Raw genomic sequence first — 15357 nt, 5'->3', positions numbered from 1 at the left:
GCTGCCTTGGAGTTTACACACGTGCTTATATGATGAAATACTTCTTGTGAAACTCCACAGTAGATTGCATTCATGGTTTTGGCTTCACACATCATCATCTCTTTGTCATACTGGGTCCACTTAGCCTTTGGTTTGGGTTTGGCGATTGTTATGCCATCCTCGAGAACAATTTGTTATGTTGGTGCAGTATATCCATTTTCGACAATCTCCCAAACATCATCATCTAAGTCCTGGAGAAAATATATCATTCTAGCCTTCCAGTATGCATAATTTGTTCCATTAAAGATGGGTGGTCGTGAGACGGATGATCCCTCTCCTTTACCCATAATTCTTTCTTCAAAAGTAAGATTTTGATGATGTGTTGTATATCCATGCCGTCCATATGTTTCTCCAGCCCATTTTTAGGTAAGGTATTTTTTTTTAAAAAAATGTAGATTTAAATCTTAGGTGGACCACACCACCGAAAAGAGTGGTAATATAGTGCCTCACCATTAAAAATGATAAAGAGCCCGTCATAAGGTTTTAACAGTGTTTATTTGCAATCCAACTTGTTGATAATGTAAAGAAGATCTAGATGAAGGAAAACTACAAAGATTAAATTGATCCAAAACTTTTGTGGCCTTCAAAAGGTTTTTAATGGTTATTTATCACTGTTTTGATTGGTATGGCCCACCTTAGATTACCAAGTTCTTATGATTTGGAATCACATCCTAAAATATGATGGAAAAATATATGGGCGGTATCGATATACGCAAAACATATTAAGGTGGGCCCTACACAGTTAGGGTAACACACATGAAGGAGTCACCTAAATAGTGAAATGGTACTATAAGGTCTACCTCATGGGAACTTCCCATGAGGTCAATCTGTGTGGGCCCCACTATGATGTGTGTAGAACATCAACCCCGTGCATTTGATGTGTCCCCTTTAGGTTACGGGATATCCCAAAAATTGACCGTATACAAAACTGAGGTGGGCCATAGCATCTAAAATTATGTGAAGACATCCCCAAAGGATATAAAATCATTGGTGGGGTCCACATGAGTTTTGGGTGCGGCTTAAACTTGGTCTGACCTGTCATCCAAGTGGGACACACATAATGAATGGGCTAGATCTGTGAACCACATCTAGGTGGGCCCAATAAATGATTATGCATGTTTTAATGAGCGGGTAACCCCTCTCAACTATAGTACGTGGTGTGGCCCACCCAAGTCATGGATTTACTTTATTTTTAAGCCCATGGCCACCATGGAATGGTGCATCTAACTGATGGGGCAAATCCAAAGTTCAAGTGGACCCCACCATAGAAAAAGAGTGGGATAGTGACACCCACGGTTGAAACCTTCTCCCATCACGATGTTTATTTGAAATCCAACCTGTTTATAAGTTAATACAAATATGGAATAAGGGAAAACATAAATATTACTTCGATCAAAAACTTCTACAGCCCAAAGAAGTTTTTAATCGTAGGCATTCAATCCCCATTGTTTTTTGTGGTGGGGTCCACTTGAACTTTGGGTCTGCCTCATACTTTGGTTCATGCTCTAAAATTATCTGGTAAAGGATGGACGGAGTGGATAAACCACATGTATTCACATGGGGTTACTGTGGGGGCCACCTTGATGTATGTATTATGCATCCATGCCATCCATTATTATTTTCGAATCATTATGGGGCACTATCCCAAAAAATGAAACAATCTAATTACCGGGTGGACCATACCATAAGAAAAACAAATATCATATTCATCCAAAACTTGTGTGACCCCCAAAAGGCTTTCAATGGTAGACGTTCAATCCCCCACTGCTTTTGGAGTGTGGTCCAATTGATTTTTGCATCTGTATTATTTTTCTGGTCAAGCTTTACAACGATCTCAACAAATGGACAGGCGGTTTGGATATAACACATACCTTATGGTGGGACCCACATAACTTGGTGATGTCAACACACCAGCCACACAAAACAGTGAGGAGAGTTTGGGGTCACAGGCAATCCATTAGCATCATCAATCCCGACAACCGCAAACCCACCAGCTTCAAGTGATTTCTTGCTCTTCTTCTTCATCCTTTCTGAAATCTCTTCAATTTGAATCCCCCATTTCAGAGTTTGGGGTCACAGGCAATCCATTCCCATTTCAGAGAAGGCTGCTTCTGTCTCTCAACACTGAACATATTCTGTTTGTGCTTTCTTTCTCACTGTCTCATCTTTCTCTTGATCTCATTTTTATGTTTATTGCCGTGGGATGATCACATACATCCTGGCAGTCAGTGTGCTCTTAAAAGGGTGCCGGCTATTTGGCACGCATCCAAGATCAGAGTCGTTTGGAGGGTGGGTTGTCCCTTGGTGCAACACCCAGCAGGCCACAAAACAATGGACGGTTTAGAGCAGGTATTGAGTGTGGGATGGAAAACAGCCCTGGAAATCAGCTTTAGAGATTGGTTTCTGATTGAGATTGTAGGAGTGGTTGAAGAACGGGGATCGTGAGCTGGTTGAATGGCCATAATTGCAGAAGTAGATCTAATTCTAGATCTGGAAATTCGAAGGATTGCTGGAATAGGATCTGATCTCAGATCTGAGCCATTGTCGGACCATGATCTGTCTTGATCTGCTGCAGAAATTGTTGATTTTGTAATGTGCTTAATTTTTTATTTTTTATTTTTATATAGAAATATGCACATTAATTGTTTGACGAAATGCTTCAACCAAGACCCTTTTTGGATGGAACCACACTAGCTGTCCTCCAGTTTGATACACACAACTTGTTGTATGGTTGGATGAAACCAATGGATTCTAAGAAGTAACACTTTCCGTCTTCTTTCCCCATTTCGTTTTTATTTACCTCTTAATCCATACTTCAAGTTACTATAATCATATCATTTTTCTAACTCAGAAAACAAAAAAGTCTTATGAATATTAAATTCTAGTTATATTCTTTAAGTTTTTTTTTTCTTTACTTTTAAATGCTTTAAATTCATGCTATGAAAATCTATTGCTAGCTTCTCCATTCCTTTTATCCATGCATGGTAAAGAAAAGTATTTTATAGTTTTGTAGAGGGCTTAATTACTTTTTCCTATATAGATATATGTATGTTAATTGTTTAAAGAATGAATCAACCAAGAACCATTTTGATTTGTCTCCTTCCAGTACTGAAACAAATCAATCAGGAGCAGAGAATTGACCTGGAAATAGAGGCAAAGATATAGGGTAGGTGCATGATGTTGTTGCCTTTTCTATTTATTATTGTTTTTTTAATAAATTGCCTTCAAACCGTCTCTCCTCTGATGCATTGCCCAACCTCTGGTGATCTTTGCCAAAGGCTGATTCCACTTAAAAATGAGTTCATCTCATTTCATTATATAGAGATCTCATTTTATTTAATAGATATCATGATTGCTGGCTATTGAAATTATAGAAACATACATGATCTCTAATACATAATTATGGTTAATAAAAATGAGATGAACTCGTTTATAAGTGACACCCTAACAAACCTTAAGATTTACCAAGAGAATACATAGTATGCCGACAAACTGGCACATTTCTTTCCGTTTCCCTTTCAGATGCAAGATTCAAACAGAGAAGCAGGTTTTATGGGGAAAAGAAAAACAGAACACAACTACACAAGCCCATTCAATCCACTAGGCACTTGGTGGAAGCAGATTTTTTGAATTCATCATCTTAATGCTTTGAAAAGTGGAAACAAATTAGACTTGATTCAATCTTCTTCCCACTCTAAACCATCCCACCATTGCAAAACTTCTGGCAAATCCTTAATTCATCAAATGAATTTTTCTCATTAGGTGAAACGTACTTTCCCAGTTCTCCATGAACACAGTTATTTTTGCCTCAAGATAGCTGCGCTTTGCATAATTCCTGCCGGTTTACCCATCGGTCTGCCATTAACATTAAGCTTGAACATGCATAAAGCCAGGTTTCCATCTCCCTATCATTGTCCACTCTTCAATACTTGCGTCTGCCAAAACTTCAAGGCCTTATCTCCTGCCTTAAATGGATTATCTTTCCCCATCATTGCTTTCGAATATTCCTCATCTAATAGAGATCTTACAGTCATACTCTTTCAACAGCAAAGAATAGCTCCAATCCAAAAGGTCCAAAGCAAACAATTCAATTGCCCAGCCGTTTGCTCATTGATGGTTCCCTGTGGATCGATCTAGCAAGATAATGGTAGGTTTACAAAGGATTTTCGTTTTGTTGATGAGCATAAGTATGATATGCCTACACCTTTTGATTGGGGCCTCGGAAGCATAAAAAGAGTGGATGTTAATCGAGCTGATATAGCTCCTCTCGTCCATAATGGGTCCCACCAGATGAACAGTTGATCACTAAAAGGTGGGTTCTTTGCTCTGTTGCTTGGCTGAGAAAAATAATAAAGATGTTTGGTTCAGTGGGACATTATATAATCACTGAGATTTGCATTGGTTATTTTGTGGAGCCTTACTGTTTCTTCTTGTAAGTGAGTTGGATTCAATTTTGGACATTGATCTTTTATAGGTTTCATCTACCCAGATTGGAAGCCTGAGGGCATTATCAAACTCGATGCAAATGAAAATCCTTATGGGCCACCTCCTGAGGCAAGTCATTCCTGATCTTCTTTCATCAATGAATAGCATTAGTACCCAAATTTGCTCATTTCACTATTAAATTAGCAATTGCTTCCGAGTCATATATGGGTAAAGTTGATTTCCTAGTAATTAGAGTATAACAGAAGCTTTTATCTTTGTTTCTACAAGAAACTTCTAATATCCAAATGAGCTCTATATATGAGAATCATGAGATTGTTCAACAAACTGTTGTGCATCTGCCTAGGACTAATATCATTTTCTTTTTGCAGCTCCCAGCAAAAAAAAAAATATCATAAATACCATGGCAATCAATGAAGATGGTGTGATGGCAATGTGAGGTAAGCCGAGTCTCGTTTATGCTGTTGAGTTGGAATCAACAGTAGTGGTTTGATCAACTGGGTTATGATATTATGTCTCACTGAATCTTAAGTCCAATGACTGGATTATGCATTTGGAACTCAATTTCAGATCTAGAATACAAAGATTTTCATTTTACAGGTTCTTTCATGTACTCGTGGCTTTTCCTGTGTCAACTTGGATTCTCTACAGGATGATATGAGACTTGAAAGGCCCCAACATTAGACACAATCGTATTCTCTGAAATGACATGAAGAGAACCCAGCTTGACATGCATTTATATCCATCGAATTAAATGACACAGGTTCCTATGTATTTAAATTATGCATGTGTTCAGGAAACAAGCAGATTTTTAACCAGATGTGCTACTTATTTTTACCATCACCTGTATGAAGCAGCAAAAGTAAATGAATCTCAAGATGAGACACGTACAACTGAAAGTAATGTAAATATTCGGCAAAAGTAAATGAATCTCAAGATGAGACAAATTTAGAAGGATATGTTTATCTGTGTGCCATGTAGGCACATGTTTGGCATGCACATGGGCTGCCTTCCCTTGTACACATTTTGGGCTTACAAAAGCTCTCATTCTCTTCTTTTTATTTTTTTTTCTTTTTGTACTTGTTTCCAATGTTCTACATTTTCTTTTGTTGTACTTATTTCATCAAACATTTGGAATGGGTGCTCACAGTCATAGCTTACAATCAGCCAGCAAGTGCTTTTATAAGCAGTGATAGGTTACCATTTTAGATCCTTGTTTTGAAGTTGGTTCGCCTTTGCATTGACATGTTTTCCTGTAGTCATGGTATTACAGGTTTCATTGGCCTTGCTTTGTTGACGATTCAGACTATCCTTCCTTTCCTCTTTGAGGTAAATAATCCATTATAACCTTGTTCAGTTCGAGGTTTTCATTGTGTCAAATTTAGAATTTTTTACAGAAACTCTCCCATCTCTGTTTCCTTGTTTTGTTCTAGGGATGTTCAGGATTGCTGAATTTGCATAGGGTCTTAGGTAGCAACATCATGGCCTTATTTCTTTTCCATGATGCACTTGGGCAACTCGATCTTAGCATCTAACTCTTGCAATACTAAAAATCATTCAGGTTCCACCCTGTATATTAAAATTCACTATAATTATTTGAGTTGACAATTGCATTTAGAATGGCCCATTATTATTTATTAAGTTGGAATGTTATTTTTTAATTTAAGAAGAGAACAACCTATGTTCATAGCTGATGTCCTTGCATGCATCATCCTATTAAATGTTGCCAAATGTATTAGGTGCAAGAAGTGCAAAACAAGATACTGCTTGTATGTTAGTGGTAAGAAATTTACTGACGGCTCTAGACCGTCTCTATTATTTTATTAACCGACGGACTATAACCGATGTCCTTGCATGCATCATCCTGTTAAACGTTGCCGAGTGTATTAGGTGAAAGAAGCGCAAAACAAGATATTGCCAACTTTTCTGACGCAAGAAAGTTACTGACAGCCCTAGACCGTCTCTACTAATTTATTAACCGAAAATTACACTATAACCGATGTCCTGCATGCATCGTCCTATTAAATGTTGCCCAATGTATTAAGTGAGGAGCGCAAACAAGATGTTGCTTGTTTTTTAATGCGATAAATTTACTGACGGCTCTAGACCGTCTCTATTATTTTATTGACCGAAAATTACTTTCAACGACTGTGGTATATACATTGTTACGACGGTTAGGGATCCATGACCGTCGATTATTAAAGACGAATTCCGACCGTCTTAAACTTTTACAACCCGGCAGAAAAAAGACGGACCATGCGACGGTCCAGAACAGTCTGTAATTTCTGCTTAAGACGGTTTTGAACCGTCGTTTTTTCACTATTTTGGCATACTTGGTATTGTGATTTGTCCCAACTCAAGTTCCCCCCTTATCCTGGGTTTTATAACTTGTCCGAACTCAAGTTCCACCCATATCATGGGTATTGTGACCTGGCATGGCTTTCAATCCTATTGACAAACATGCCTGATTTTATGCAAGTGTGTAATTTGTTTCCTAATTTGGTTGTAACTCTATACAAGGGGTTGTGAATGAGGGAATTAGAGAAAATCACATACAAGAGGCTTTTAGAGCAAGATGTACAACAAAGCTAGAGTTTTGTGAATATATTTTGGGAATGTACGGATCGGTAAGTCCATCCATCTCTTATAATTTTACTTTCATAGTAGATTTGTTGTCACTTTGTGCCATGATTTTTTTCCTAAAAGAATTTTACCATATAAAATCTTGTGATCTCTGTGTTTATTTTAAGTTTGATTTTGTCTTGTTTGATTCAATTCAAGTTTGTTTCTGTGCAATCCCCATCAATGTGGTGGTGTAATGGTACGGGCATGCTTCATGATCCCCACCAAAGCTTAGAGCATCATCACAGACCAGTGCATATTGCCCTGTACATACAAGCAACGCCCATAAACGATGCAGCTGCATCCGCTTGTATTGGCCTGAAACAGCCCAATACAGGGGTGGTGCAGGCAATACAGAGCCGTATTGATAGTTATTGATAGTGAACAGTACAATAATGATACACTAATTTAAAACCTTGATCCCACTTTAGGCAGCAAGTTTGATGCTTTGCATTTATCTGATAGCAGCTACTAATGGTCCATGGTTCAAAGTCACACTAACTGGCTGATCCTAACCCTTGGAAAGCAGTTATTCTGATTCTCTCTCTTCTTTTTTTTTTCTTTTTTTTTAAAAAAAAAATTATTACCGCAGTTCAGATGGATATGACGTTCAGTACGGCAGGACCAGACTGAGGAGCTGAGTATAGTCTCTTCAGTGTCTACACACAACTACGTGTTTTAAACGTTTGTCGTGAACATTTGTGACTGGGACACGAAAAAAAAACAAAAACAAAAAGCCTCTGTGCTTTTAACCATCCTTTAACCAAGCAACGTGCACCGGCCCATCTATACTGGGGTTGGTGGGGGTGATTAGTTTAACTCAGCATACACCACGGTATTTTTCTGGATCCAGTTTTCTACGCACAAAATTAGCAGATAAAACTAGAGTTTGGAAGTGAATAAAATCTAGAGCCAGATGGGCCCGCCTTTCAGGTCCACGTCTTGGGCCCAGCTTGAAATTTTTGCCTGGTGTTCTGGTCGGACTAGGGCCAATAATGAGTAGCTGGGCCCAACCCAATGGTCTGGTCCCATCATCAGGTGGGTCACCCTTATAGAAAAAGAATGGCTGAGTTAAAGACACTTGGCAGTTGTTCCCACTCAGAGCACATGTGTACACTTTTGGAATGCCACGTGCATGATCAAAACCATTTATGTGATGGGAATTGTCATGAGCTGAGGGGATGTCTAAAAAAATTCTTAAATTTGGACTAATTTAAAACCTTTGATCATTCACTCTCTTCCTACCAGGGCCAGAGCTTATGATGCTGGGGTCAACCCAAGCATGGCCATAGCCTGGCCCATTGCCACCCCTAAACACAATCCTTGAAACAAAACTACCAGTTTGTCTCAACCATAGTTTTAACCGCCACAAGCATTGTTGGAGCCATGGTTAGTTCTAAACTGTGAAAGCATTTGTCTAAGACTAATACCAATAGGTACCAATTACCAATTGATATGTTTATGTATCAGTTTCGGTACCCAATGATACATGTCAGCCGCATTAAGTTAAGAACACTGGATTGCTCGATTCAGCTATTAGAAAGCCCACGTATTTTAAAATGTTTATTAACATGTTTTAACGACTGTTTTTTACCAAAACTTGTATGCAACGTCGGATGCAGTTTCTGGTTTCAGTCATGAACGATATAATTGTTGGACGTAGGCCAGTGGAGCCCACTGGTGAGCAATCACTAGTAGGTCGGTCCCACATGTTTAGGCTTTCTATTCTCTCTCTCGCATTCAACAATCATACGAAATACCGAGAGTATACAGGGAGATATAGTGTGCACGGTAGTCTGTCCATCTTAGCTTGTCCTTGGGACGATTTGATCCATAGATTGCAATCCGGGGCCACTATATACCGTAGGATCAGAGGTGTGAATAGTTCCATCTGCTCCAGTAGTAGATAGGCGGGCCGTTGGAGCACCATTCTTCTGCTTTGTGAGGATTCCAAACTTCGTGTAGACCATCAGATCTTGAGGGCTCACCTTCCGCGCTTCCCAACAATAATAATGAATAGGCCCATTTTAATCCTTGCTCAGAGCAAGCTTTGTTTCTGATTTATAGTATACTTAGGCAGTACACCATTGCTTGTTAGCACGCACTAGTTCACAGTTTCGGTGGCATAAATGTTACCCTGATCCCAGCCTTCCAAAATGTGGACCCCACCATGAATCCAGTTTAACCCAAAAGCACATATCATAGGAAAACTAACCACTTGTTTGGTAAATTTGGACAATTGAATGATCCACAGGTAAACGGATGGAGCAGATAGGATTGCCCCATTCAATATATAAAACGTGGGGCTGACTTTGCATTGATTGGATTTATATGCCACTCGAGTGGTGGTTGTAAGCTACGGGAGCAAGGCCCAACGTGGGGGCGGAGCAAATTCATCTACTCGTTTTCAAACTCTTCAAGACCTCACAAAACAGAACCTCTAACCTGCTAAACCTGTGTTCGACACCGTAGAGCCGGCAGTGAAACGGTCCGATCTTGATCAGATGAAGACAAAGTTCTACTACCAGTGTCCAACCCATGATGAATCCACATGCAATATCTGGCCATTTTAGTTGTCCAATACAACACCACATGATCTGCATATTTGGAGCTGTACTGCGGCCTCTTGCAAGTGTAGCACTGTTAACGAACTCTCCCACGCATGCAACGTTTGTGAGATCCAGGACACTCATCAGGTGTGCCACACAGTGAACAACCTGGCCCAAAAATTAGTCTGACGTACTGCTCATCAGGTGGGTCATGCATCAGAAAGATGGATAGAAGAAATGACCCTGCATATTCACATACATGCGTGGCCCAAATGACAAGTGGACCAGCCTAATTTTCGAGCCAGGGAAAGTTGATGATGTCTCCACCTGATGAATCGTCTGACTCAAATCAAGCACTCCTGAGACCAACCCATTGAAGCATTTGGTTGATATTAATAGAACAGCAATTGAAGCGAAGCTAAGTATTGGTAGTAGGAACTAATACTGTGTTTGGTCCAATTACATAAAAGAAAAGAAGGAAACAACCATTTTCTAAATTAAATGAAAGGCAAATCAAGCGCTGGCAGCTTCCTCTTGCAGCTGTTTAACCTTGGTAATGTAGTCACCCATTGCTTCCTCCTTCGATTTTCCTGTCAATGGTGGCAAATTTTAGCAATAGATTATGAATCAATCCAAGGTGAAATGAACAAAAATTCCATACGCAACAAAAAGCTTTGGATGGTTAGGCACTATTTCATACCCTCAACGGCCTTCCACGCATCCCACTTGGCTCTATCCATCGGACTGAGCATTCCCGGTCGGCCTGCAAGGATATGCAAGGAAGTCATGTAATGGAAGAAATAATTGCAGAATAAATGGAATCATTGACTTGTGCCATAGATGCGTGCAGATGATGCTCAGTTGAAATAAAAGCCATCCATTCTCTGATGCTGCGGCATTACATTTTTGGGATCAGACAATGTATCGATTCCTCTGAGCAAAAATAAAAGGCTAACCACGTTTCATAGGTTTAGAGATTACTTTCCCTCTCAGCACTTTACGAGAGACTGGGAAGGCTGGCTTGAGTCCAGCCAGGTTGGGCCCGAATCTGAATTTAGGTAGGACTGGCAATGGGCGGGTTTGGGTTGGGCCGAGCTAGGCCGAGCTTGGCCCAACAGTTAAGACCGAATGCCCAAGCCTGGCCCAATCTTGGGATGGACGAAGCACAACAGGCCCGAGCCTGAGCCTGAAATTTTTAATTGGGCCAGGGGTCGAGCCAACCCGGAAATTGATAAAATCCTTATTTCCTGCTTAAATCTTCTTAACCTCTCCATTCATAAAGTGGGCCATTCATCAATATGGGTGAATTGCCTAACCTGGGATTGGAATAACATGTTTCTGAAATATTACACATGTAAAAGTCAGGTCCGGCTCGGATGGGCAAGTTCGGGCTACAATGACTTGAGCCTGAGCCCGACCCGAATTGATTGGGCCATGCATGCCAGGCCCAATTCCCGCCCACAGACCAAGCTAGCAGGTCCAAGCCGGAACCAAACTTGGGTCAGGCAGGCTACCTGGCCCGTTATCTCTTACTTTTAGGCCCATTTGGATGCTGGTTTGGAGAAGCCCCTTTCAAAAACACCCTACGAAATAGGAGCCCAAAAACCCACTTGGTGAAAACCAATCAAACTGGTTTTCGAGAAAACGAAGAAAATAATTTTGTGTAAAAGACCCCTTTGAAGGTGCGTCCAAATGGGCCCTTTCGACTATGACTAATCAAGTTGAAGCAGAGCTTGCCAAAAGGACCAGCAGGTCACCTAGATGACCGAATATTTGGCTAGTGGGCCGAACCAGCACCCAATTCCTTGCTCGTTGGCTGATCTGGATTTTCGGTCCTTAGCTGATTGGTTTGGAATGGACACACTTCGGACCAGCCCAGTTGCAACCATATCTAGCCCTTGGCTAAGATGGGTACTGGGTAATAGGACGTGACGATAAAAATGGGCGGTGGCAAGTCAATGAGAATGAAGATTAATGGTTTCATCAATTTGCAGGCTTGCACATTCCGTATTAACTTCATGGCAGTAAATATCAAACACATATAAACCATGAAGAATGAACAGATCTGCAAGTAATTAGTGAATTCTCAACTACTGAATCATGGAATGAAGTGCGTACTGGTGTTCACTGGTCCAATAGTTGCTTGCTTGTAAAGCCCATAGAGAATGAGTTTATTTTCGTTCGTGGTTGTTTCCGGGAGAGTCTTAGCTTTCACGGCATACTCTTCAAACTCTTCCTGTGAAAAGGCCCCAATCATGTCAGCGACAATGCATGGGTCATTTGATTATCTGGAAGCAGTATGAGAAGTAGAATACAACAATGGAAATCTGATGCTCAATGAATGTCAGAAAGTTAATTTTTTTCTTGGAAGTGGCCTCATGGGAGTATCAATCTGAACAAAACTGGGGACTGGAACCGCAAATGCATGGCAAGAAACACAAGTTCACCCTCGAATTACCTTAGCTAAGAGGCTGAAAAACCATACCTTATCTCTGCCCTTTGAATGGACAGTGAAGTTTAAAAAGGGGGGAAATGGCCACATTAATCCATTAATCAAAAGGCAAGGACCATCTATTTCTTTGGTTTCTGCAATGCACACCAACTCTATGGCTGGCAGATAAACAGATTCAACATGCAATCGTATGTACTCTCATGAGTGGTGATGAACCAAGACTGATTCCACAATACGAAGTTTATTTTGAATTTGAACAAACAATTGATTTTATTTATTAATTTATTTTTCCTCTGGTTTTAACAGTTCAATTGAAATTTAGGACCATCTGTTCAGCAAGAAGCTTAGGTTCTAACCAATCGGCAATAAGCCCCATGATTTCGACGGCTTGGTAGATGCATGCGTCTGTATAGAGATGGTCATACCTTGCCAACATATCAAATGACTCCTTCATACATAATAGAAATTATAGGATCTTACCTGAGGATATGCACAGTATACTTGAGCTTTCGGTTCAGAGAAATGGGACCCATAGTTCATTGATCCATACCATTCGTCTTAAGAAGAAAGTGCAGCAATATTCCATATTCAACTGAAGAAAGTTCCAAGATTGGCGGCATCCAATGATATTACGTGCTGCCAATTAAAAAGTGCCATATGCCCATGTCCAACATTGGACCCGAAAAAATTCTCTTCATGAAATGAAGATTTTCGCATATCCACATGGGTGTCACATCTGTCATACACGCATGGCACCTTCTCATTGACAGCACATCATCGCTATCCAAGGTGTGTGCAGCATGTGTTGCAGGTTGTTGTTGATGTCTCAGATCTTTCAGCAACAGGTATGTAGATGTCATCCATAGACCATTCGATGCATGGATAGTTGTTTGATGTCCTCAACAGATGCTTTATTCCATTGAGAAAATCCGAAAATCCTATGTTGGTTGTTGGACACTTTATGGTGTCCTACTCGATGACATTGAAGGAGTTGGATGCCAATGACAGGTCGTCGACACCATCAAAGTCCCATCGAAGATGCCATCGGAAAAATCTGGAAAATCCGTGTTTTGTTACTAGAATGATTTGCTGTTACCTCGATGCCATTAAAGGAGTTTGATGCCATCGACAGTCTATCAATACCATCGAATTGCCATCAAAGGTAACATCGAATGTGCACACAGAACTGCTTCTGCAAAGGTTCCTAAGATTTTTATTGTGATTCTTGTGTGTGTGTGTGTGTGTGTGTGTGTGTGTGTGTGTGTGGGTGTGGGTGTAATCTAGATTTGGGTATAGAGAGCTTTTTAATTCATTCCTAAGATTTCAAGGGCATAGCTTGGGAGATTCGAGGCATGTTCGAATCAGGTAATCTCTGTATCTTGTAATTTTCTACTTTTATAGTGTATAATTGTCGCTTTGTGCCATGACTTTTTCCCGCAAAGGTTTCTCCACATTAAATTTGGAGTCTTTGTGATTAGGCTGGCTTGATCGTGCGATTAGAATACTTTGCTTGATTCATCGCTTTGTGCTTCTGCAATTCCCCAACACATGCAATCTGGGCAATCCGCATCCTATGAGTACAGAAGCACACCACCCAAGGTGCAAACCATGGGACCCTGTGCAGCCCCCTTGTCAAAACTGAGCATACTGTGCAAAGCCTCCGGTCAAGGTTCCTGTTACTAGTATTCATGCTCGAGGAATTAATATCCAACACATGTAGGTATGAGTGGTATCTCAGGTTCTGAATTTGTAAAAGTGTGTCTATGGTTCAATATTGTAGGCCACTTGTCTGTTGGAACCTACCTTCGATGGACAATTCCAAAAATATAGCCCTCAAATAGATGGTTGAGAGGAAGATCCATGGAGGGTAGGCTCCGATGGACCTATGGTCTAGATCACTGAACCATGATCTCACTTCATCCAACTGCAAACCCAAGAGTAATGTGTGTAGGTGACTCATGCAATAATAGATCAGACAGTCGATTCATGGCACATTCCAATCTGAGACGTGCACTAGATCCAGACCATTCATCAGGTGGGAGCCGCATCAACATGCCCTAGCCCAAAATTCAGCCAGGCAACTCATCATGCGAATGGCATATTTAATTGAATATAAACATTTCATCAAACTTCTCTAACCATCCATTCTTCTTATCACGTATGGCCTGCCCAACGAGCAGGACAATGTGAATTTTTTGGCTAAGACATGTTCGCAGTATGACCCACCTGGTGAACGGCTAGGATCTACACACAGTCGGCATGAATTTACATCTCTGACGTGAATTGCCTTAGCAGCTACCACATGTTTACACGATCCCGACATTTTCCGGTCTGAACTAAAACTTAGTTCATAGACATAAAATATACAGTGAGGATAGAACCCGATTTATCATCAGTAGAAAGAATCTGGTACTGACAAAATCTAAAAACACCAGGATCTTAGCAGAATCTCAACATTCTCATATCAGATCAAGACGAATCGTTCTCAAAAGAAAAACAGAGAAACGAAAACCATGAATAAAGAATCAAAGCCGCACTTTCTACTCTCTCCATGCTGAAAACTACCTCAGATATTAATAAAAATGCATCTGAAAATATAGGGATCCGATTTCTTTGAGGTCAAGAAACGAGCTGATTGAGATTCGATCAGAACTGAGAAATGAACAATTAGAGATGAGAAATGCAGCGAGATTTCTGCAGGATGAAATGAAATTCATAGATAGAAATGAGAATGAGAGAGGAAATCAAAGAGATTCGAAGGAGAAAATCCAAATACCTTCAATCCCATTTCTCTCGCCTTTCCTTCTCTTCTGCTAACGTGATTGAAACTGCACGAGCTGCGACTAGGCAAAGCAGTTATAAATAGGAAGCGTGCTTCGAAATGCCCTTAGCTTTCTCGTAAATAACCAAATGTCACTGCATCAGTCTCCCACCAGCACCTTCCATCTGGGACCGGAATCCACTGTAAGTCCACAGCACCTGTTACACAAGCTCTTTGGTGCCCATCATGTCTTCTATGTAAAATCAAATCCGTCCATCAGGTTCGTTCTTCAATTATATTCCATGAGGCTAAACTTCATCAAGATTCACAGCCCAGGTGGGCCGCACCACAGGGAACAATGGAGATGGGACCCAACCGTAGGTTTTTGTGTGTGTCTACCATGCGTTTATATTTCATCAAACCCGTTCATTGGGTGTGATTCACCAGGATGAAGAAAACATAGTAAAATCAGCCTGATCCAAAACACATAT

General features: G+C 40.5%; 1 protein-coding gene and 1 long non-coding RNA gene across 2 annotated transcripts; one reads left to right on the top strand and one right to left on the bottom strand.

The window, feature by feature from the left end:
* Nucleotides 1-1584: 1584 nt before the first annotated feature.
* On the top strand, nt 1585-2801 carry LOC131233142 (uncharacterized). The gene is made up of 2 exons (XR_009165100.1): nt 1585-2180; nt 2265-2801. It is a non-coding gene; the product is annotated as an uncharacterized LOC131233142 (long non-coding RNA).
* Nucleotides 2802-10026: 7225 nt separating this feature from the next.
* LOC131233513 (acyl-CoA-binding protein) lies at nt 10027-15036 on the bottom strand. The gene is made up of 4 exons (XM_058230252.1): nt 14882-15036; nt 11772-11889; nt 10354-10416; nt 10027-10243 (listed from the first exon to the last, which is right to left on the bottom strand). The coding sequence occupies exons 1-4, from the start codon at nt 14891-14893 to the stop codon at nt 10167-10169; spliced, it is 270 nt and encodes an 89-aa protein (XP_058086235.1). The 5' UTR covers nt 14894-15036; the 3' UTR covers nt 10027-10166.
* Nucleotides 15037-15357: the final 321 nt, after the last annotated feature.

The sequence above is a fragment of the Magnolia sinica genome, chromosome 18, assembly GCF_029962835.1.
Source record: "Magnolia sinica isolate HGM2019 chromosome 18, MsV1, whole genome shotgun sequence".
NCBI lineage: Eukaryota > Viridiplantae > Streptophyta > Magnoliopsida > Magnoliales > Magnoliaceae > Magnolia > Magnolia sinica.
Note: the sequence above shows the minus strand (reverse complement) of the source record. Positions and strands in the feature narration are given on the sequence as shown.